This window comes from Dermacentor albipictus, chromosome 2 (genome assembly GCF_038994185.2).
Source record: "Dermacentor albipictus isolate Rhodes 1998 colony chromosome 2, USDA_Dalb.pri_finalv2, whole genome shotgun sequence".
NCBI classification, from domain to species: Eukaryota; Metazoa; Arthropoda; class Arachnida; order Ixodida; family Ixodidae; genus Dermacentor; species Dermacentor albipictus.
The window spans coordinates 149,829,974-149,837,639 of record NC_091822.1 but is presented as its reverse complement, the minus strand read 5'-3'; the positions used below and the strand labels follow the sequence as shown (position 1 = coordinate 149,837,639).

Genomic DNA, 7,666 nt, shown 5'->3' with positions numbered 1-7,666 from the left:
ATGTACATCTGCCTTCTCCCTTCGTTTATCCAGGCACCGTAATTTTTTTATTTTCTACTATTCCACTCGGTATTTTTAGCCCGAAGTGGTGTGTTACTGTTCGCAAAATTGTTAGCAAAAATAAATATTTAGAGAGTGAGTGAGTGAAGTAACTTTATTGCAGGTCCGGCTAGGTCGCGAACTCGTCGCGCACCCGGCTAGTCCAGCACCCGGGACCGGCAAGTCTAGCCCACCTGCCCGGTCGCGTGCACGCCGGACAGCCAGGATTTGCTTTTCTAGAGCGGGGCTACGCAGAAGCGAGTCCCACTCTTCCTTGATGAACTTCGGGTATGTCGACCCGCACTCCCAGAGCATGTGCGCTAGAGGGGAGGTCTGCCCGCAGGACGGGCAGGCATCGTCGCGATACACATCGGGTAAGCCTCGTGGAGAACGGACAGACACGGATGTGTGCTGGTCTGTAGAAGCCTAAGCGAAACGGCTGGCGTCCTATTCAATTTGGGGTGGTGGAAAGAGGAGGTGGAAAATTTAATAATCTCGTTGTGAGTAGTGGGAGCGGACCTGTGGCCGTAGAGAGGAGGGGAGTCAACGCTCCTTATAGAGGAACCACGGTCGGTGAGGTCACACGCACCCTCGTGAGCAGACTCATTGAGGTTCGGGGGAGCACCCTCGACCGACATTACGTTAGCGGTAAAACTAGTGAATTGAATGATGTGTGAGCGCATATGGACTCGAGCCGCTAAGAAGACGAGTAGCTTGCTTGGCGATGCAACCTTTCTCAAAAACCCTAACTGCCGTTTTGGAATCACAGAGACCTGTCAGTCCCCATCCCACTGACAAAGCCCACAGACCTGTCAGTGGGATGGGTTCGGTTTTCTGAGGTTTTCTGTGTAAGAAGCATTCAATCAACATTCATTCATAGACGTTGTGCAAGCAAATGCCTAGTGTTAACATGGCACTCACCATGTGTAGGGTATGGGAACATTTCGTGAAAGAACTCCCGTTTCATTAATGGAGGGCGCTCCGAGGCAAAATTTGAGTTACGCCGTGTGGCTGTTAAACATCGAAGCCGAGCAGGTCTTCGATCAGCATCAGTTCCATTTCAATCACGAACACAGATGAAAAAAAGATAGAAGCGTAAAAAACAACCTCTAATATTCAACCCCAGTCACAGCCAACGCTGATTACGCCTCCATCTTGCGTACGTCCAAAGGGCAGCGAAGTTGCACTAGCTATTTGTGCTTTCATTTATTTTGACGCTTTTTGCGTAAAGTACACAGATTCGCACTTAGCGGAAACCGCAGCATGACAGAAACCAGAACAACAACAACAACAACAACAACAACAACAACAACTACAGAACAGCAACAATAATCAGTGGTGGCGGAGAGCCACAACTTGTATGACATCATTGACGGCTTTTTACGGCATCGCTTTCACTGAGAGAGGGTTACATGCATGAGCAATAGGCTGAAGGTATTAGCCTGGGTGATCACCACCCTCCATGCTACTCCCGGCGGTGGACGATAATTATGATGTACACAGTGATCAAATAAACACACAAACAGCCAGACACTCGCACACACACACACGTACACAATAAAGCTATTCTCAAAGTTTTGTTAAGCCCTTCCTTGAAAAGAAGGCTTGCGCTTTGAACGACAGATAATTGGAATGACAATTTTTCAAGCGCCACTTTCTGTGTCGATGATATTTATCCTATACATTCATTTGCCAATGTGGAGCCAGAGGGTTTTGAAAGGTGAGCCACGTGCAAATTGCGTGATGTTATTTTTGTAAGATATTTTACGATGCGTTTACCTATGTGAACACTTTCTCGCGTATGCGTACAAAGGCAAAAACAGACAAAGATAAATTTCTCTAAAGAAAACGTAGTTTCAAAACATCGGCTTTTGAAATGGCTTGTACGTCTGTTATGGTACGCCTGGGTAGTCCGCTCAAGGACCAGGTTACAAATCATTGACGATGATATGCTAAATGTTTTATCAAGCCTGTCCTAAACAAGGAAGAAGCAAAGACTGTTACTACACAGCCATACGTTTTTCTTACGCGTACCTCTTTTTTGCCTTGGCAGCAAGATTTAAGCTCCAACACAAAATTTACCGACACATTTCTCTTTTACAATGCAGAGACCCAAGTTCTCACCTAAAGCAAAGAGAAAAAAAATGAACAACGCCTAACAAGGTGCATATATTTTTTTGCTGCTTCTGTACAATAAACGTTTGCCATTCAATCGCATCCTTTCACATACAAAAATGGTGCAGCGCCACATTCGTCAGCTACTCACACACGAAAGGCCACTTCAGCAAATCCTAAATGTGGGGCACTTAATATGCTAGACATGCGGAAACGTTTTCTGCACATCAGCAATGAAAATGGAACTAGGTGTCCGGCAAGCTCGTCCAGAAACCACTTTTTGCCCAGCTACATTATATAAAGAGGAGTTATAGTCTGACTATGAATACGCAAAACCTTGAGCAATGCCACGTATGTGACAGTGTCCAGTGCATAGTTCAAAGTAAAAGTAAAACAACAACAAGAAACCTAGACATATGGCATGAAGAATATCCTCAGATATCCACAGATACGTATAAGAGGCAACCGTAAAAAAACAAAGAAAAAGAAAAACAAACAAACAAAACAAACAAATCTATAAACAAAAAGGAGGATTTACCGCTCAACTAAGCACTGCCTGGGCCATAAGAAACACTTTCCTGAAGCTCAGGTAAGCGGTGGGTGAGTTATATAGTGCGCTACTAAGCCCCGCACTGAAGCCTTATCTATATTTCTAGTTAGTATTCGACTAAATATTGCTGAAATCAAAAGAGACCATTGGCGGAAGCGCACTCGAGAAATTTGGCTCCTCTCTTGTCTGTCTTGAGCACAGTGCAAAACGCATATCAGTTTAGATGAAACAAGCGTCTATCGAGCAAGTTCTATATTGTCATGTCGGGTTTGCATTTCGGGGGTCAGTCAAAGAACCGGCACTGAACATGCGGGTTCATGTTGGAACCGTTGGGGCAGGAAAACGTCTCCGCAAACGGGGGGAAATTTCGCACGGCCTTATTGCAGTCGGCGCTGGCGGGGCTTACGACGTATCTTCGCTGGCACGTCGTGAAACAGAGGGTCAAGAAGAACACTCGCTCCTCGGTAAAGTTCTCTCCGATCTTGAACCGGCGTCCGTCGCTCTCCAGTGCCTGCTGGAACGCGGCGTAAGCGACCTCTAACGCTGGTATCTCCGGAAAAGCGCTCACGTTCCTTTCTTCTGGACCGAAGCACGAAGAACGCGACGCGTACTCTTCCAAGGACGTCTTCGAGAGAAGGGAATGCGCGACGGCGTTGCCACTGGGCTCCCATCGCAATCCGGCCTTGTCCAGCGATTTCACAAGTTCCAGCGCCATCAAGAAGCCGATCCCTCCGTACAACATGCCCTTGGTTCCGTTCCTGTAGAACAACGGCCTGACCAGAGCGCCCAGGGCGATGAGTACGTGATTGAGAGTTGCATCGTAGCTCAGGTACGGTTCTCGGGAACTGAGAGGCTGATTGGACAGTCGGCGGTACAGCTTTCTGCGTTTGACGTTGCGAATTTTCCTGCGAGATTCGACCCAGTAAGCGGCGAACGAAGACCTGTTTTCCGGAAACTCCTTGTAGATCTGCTCCAGGACGCCCGTCTCCACGAGAACCTCGTCGGGCCAGACGCGCGCTTCTACGGCCTTGATCTTGGCTCCGGCGAGCAGTTTGCTGTCCTCCTCCAGCCAACTGGAGCCGGCGACCTTCTCCGCTCCCATTACGATTAACGAGTCGAAACAGGCCTCGACCAAAGCTTTGTCGTGGCTGGAAATTCTCGACACGAAGTACAACACCGTAAGGAGCAGCTTGTAGGAAGCCTCGACATTCGACCCGCAGAATAAAGGGCGAGACGCGTTCGCGAAGTGTTCGTTCCCTAATCGATCGACGAGGAGACGAGGAGCTGCGACGGGGCCGTACAGCTGCACAAAGAGCCAAGAGAGATGTCGCACGAGCTGCCGGTTGTCATACAGCGTAAAAAGGTCGCCGACCGTCCTCATGTAGCTTACGTCGGTGAAGTATACCTCTGTGGTCATCGTTGGATAGAGAGGTAAGGTCTCGTTGAGCGCCTCGACCCAGCGTGAGGATGGAAGGGAGGGAGTGTACTTGCCGATATCTCCTAGAGTAAACAACGCTGTCTCCTTCAGTGGACTTGACGCTGCTTCGTGGAGCTTTCCCAATATGTCTTCCATCGCGTGGTGCTCGGTGTCGAGATCGTCCTCCTTGGGAGAGGCGGCCCCTGGTACAATGGAGTTCCAGATTCTTTTCCAGTGCGAAACGTATCCGCCCTGCTTGACGATGTCTCTGTGCTGCGCAAGAAGTATTGGCAGGTAACCGTCCGGCGAGATGACAAGTCGCCAGTGCTTCCGATCTCGGGAATCGGAAATGACTACCGTAAACCAGGCGGGAGCTTCGAAGTTAAACGAGAGCGACACGAACACGGAGAGGGCGTCGACGCGTTCGGGAGGGTACTCGGGCCAGCTGAGTCCGGCCTCTTTGATGAAACGCAGGAACTCGTCCTGTTCTATGCCGTATCTCGATTCGCCGTCGACGCAGGCCTCGTACATCTCGAGCGCCTTCATGCCAATGGGCACCTGGCTAACGCCGCTGTGGAGCGTGTCTCTGAGTCCCCTGTACCAGTGGTATATGGCAGTGTCCATGGCGGACGCGTAGTCCTCGTCCGTCTGGAGCCTGGGCGGCGACCAGACGGAGCAGACGTACGCGGCGAAGTCTTCGCAGGGATCCACGCTCGACATGGTCGTGATGTCGGCGAGAAGTTTGGCGTGTCGAACGCAGTCGTCCGTCTGGCACAGGGTGTCGTCGAGCTCGTCAGGCGCACGAAGTTCCCGCATGAGGAGCACAATGACGGCGAACGCCGCCCAGAATATGCAGAGCCCTGCAGCGACCACCGTGGTCTCGCCCAAGGTGGTCTTGAAGACCGGAGATGTAACGGATGAGTGGGGAATGCGACGCTGCAAACAAAACCAAGCAAATTAAGTTAGTTCAGCAACTGTTTGCTGCCCATTCAAACACCATTGTAATACGCGCCGCAGATGCTATAGCTTATTAGGCCTACCGATAAGCCTGAAGGGGCAGCAGAAATCTAAGCCAATCCATCAGCGTAGTTTCTGGCTGCATTGGAGATGCTTCGTTAGCGCTGCAGCTTATGGAACCAACAAATGACCGTGCCTTCAGCTTGTACTCAAATGTGAGCATAACAATGCATAAGTTTTTTCCACGTTTCTGGCGCGGTCTGGCCTTGGTCACAAATTTCTCTCTAGAAAGAAAGAGAGAGAACGAAGGGCGAGGAGGGGGGGGGGTGAGGGACTCGCCCCATCCACTCGAAAGGTAGTTGGTGTGCCACTGATCAGCAAATACGACGTCCTTGTTGAAATCGTCGTTGAGTAAAGCTTCCGCGAAACGTTTCAACTACATGCTATGCAAAAAGGGACGCCATGCGTGCCATTTTATCTATGATGGCTGCACAGCGGAAGTCATCACTACACGGCTTAGTAAAAAGGGGACAGGAAAAGGCACCTTCTCCTTTGTCTTTTCTTCCCCTTGAAGTTTCCCCTTTCGCTGTGTAGCCATCATGAATTAATATCGGCTCTCTCAAGGCTCATTGCTTATACAGTGAAATTTGAATTTGTATCGAAGTGCGCAAACAGAACTGCTCACAATTTTCTCCCATAGAAGATGTCTTGTGTGTCATTTCTCTGCGTAACTTGATTCATAACACGCGTGTTGTACTATGTGTGAGCTATTCAGCGGCCAGCATTATCCACAGGGGTCCGCAGAGAAGGTCTTCGCTGGCAAACAGCACAGCGAAAACATACATCAATATCGTAGCACTTAGCCAAACTGATAATCGCGCTGAGCGTCCCTCTACTCATGAAAGAAAAGCAGCAACCAGAGATTGTGTCTTACTTGTCCACGCGACAACAGCCGGTCGAAAGCAGTTACCATTCGATGTAAGCAGCAACGCAAACGTGTGGCTTGTTCTTGCGTCCTGCACCCACGGGTGGATGACATTCCTTTGTTATTTTCACAAACCTTCATCCGCCTAGCTGATTTCCACAGAACTGATTAGCCTAAAATGCAACAGATATGATGACAATTGAATTCTTTGATGCATGTCGAGCCCAAAGATTTCTCCGTTCCCATGAGTTTAGGTATGCTCACTAGAACAGGAACTACAGCTTAAGTAGAAGCTCACGTTGCAAAGTTTCGTTTTTAAGCAGGCTGGCTTTAGGCCTGGGGCACTCACTCTTTTTTCCAGGCTAGAAAGGCCAGCCGAGCTGATCGCGTGCCTGACTTTCTTCGGAGCGCGACCACGTTGTCCTTCCGTCGCGCTGCCTGGCGACCTGAAGTAGCTGTAGCCCATGTCGTGGTCGTTCCAAGCTGTGCTCACACCCGCGCCGCCGACTTCACTCGCACGCTGTCCCGGTTGCGTCACCCTCGCAGAGGCAGTTAGGCCACGCCCATCCGTCTGTATAGCTGAAGGGGTGTGCACGTGGACGGGTGGCATCAACGGTAAACGGCCTTCCAAGGCCTGTGATTTACCTTGACCTGCGATTCATACATACATAAATTGACCTAGGATTCATATATGCAGTATAATATATGCATATTCATGTGTACAAGCGCTGTTGCATATGCGATGGCACTTATCGGCAGCGTGGCTTCAAAAGCAAGGTTAGGTACATGAGGCAGGACTGCTCGAACGAGGCATTGAGAATATTAACGCCAGAGCGGAGTGCTGACATTAATGCGACAACATTCGATGCCTACTTCTCTCCTAAATCTATCCGTATGTGGGCCTGTAATGCGTGATATGGTGCGCTTCATAGGTATACATGAGGAGGTTCTATAAGTGCATAAGTGAGAATGTGTGATGACCACGTATGACAACTATATATAAAGAGAAAATGAGACATCCACCCGTTCGTAGCAATTGGTACAAAGGAAACCCATACGCAATTAATAGCATGTCGCAATAATATCGCGACATGCTTGTCATTTCTTTCATGGGATTCATGTAATGCCATTTCATTCATCCCATGAATATGCTGACGTGAAATTTTAGAGTATGAAATTTACACGAATGACAATCTTATCATGAGATGAATGTCATAAATGAGATGACTGGAATAGATTGAAACACATGATATGCATTTCTTTACCTGCATATATTCTGGATATCTGTGTTATGACATGCATGTGTGACGTAAATGACATGCTATGCCATGTATATCATAAAATATGAATGCCATAGTCTAGATGGTAAATCATGACATGGTTCCCATGAATGTCACAACACACATGACAGGAATGAGATAAATTCATGACATGCATGCATGTAATGATATTACCATGACGAGGACTAATGCCGACCCAGTGGACCAAGTTGCTTGTGCCGACGACTATGTCACGCAACAACCATCACGTGCTGCCGTGATGGCTGTTGCATCGTCATTTCAGCTTTGTATTCCGACTTTCACCTTTTGATTCTCGTATGTCATCTCCAGTCGAGCCAGGTGGCCTGTGTAAGAACATCCGGGGATCTCGGCGGCCGGACGCC

At 48.9% G+C, this 7,666-nt stretch overlaps 1 protein-coding gene across 1 annotated transcript; it reads right to left on the bottom strand.

Moving 5' to 3' along the window:
• Window positions 1-1,326: 1,326 nt before the first annotated feature.
• LOC135899820 (endothelin-converting enzyme-like 1) lies at window positions 1,327-6,421 on the bottom strand. Its single transcript, XM_070534103.1, has 3 exons — window positions 6,353-6,421; window positions 6,013-6,094; window positions 1,327-5,057 (listed from the first exon to the last, which is right to left on the bottom strand). The coding sequence occupies exons 2-3, from the start codon at window positions 6,049-6,051 to the stop codon at window positions 2,988-2,990; spliced, it is 2,109 nt and encodes a 702-aa protein (XP_070390204.1). The 5' UTR covers window positions 6,052-6,094; window positions 6,353-6,421; the 3' UTR covers window positions 1,327-2,987.
• Window positions 6,422-7,666: the final 1,245 nt, after the last annotated feature.

Excerpts from the sequence above, each read along its gene's own strand:
- LOC135899820 (XM_070534103.1), bottom strand. The coding sequence starts at position 6,051 with ATGGTAACTGCTTTCGACCGGCTGTTGTCGCGTGGACAA. Across the intron at positions 5,058-6,012 it reads GGCTGTTGTCGCGTGGACAA|CGTCGCATTCCCCACTCATC; the intron begins GTAAGACACAAT and ends TTTTGTTTGCAG.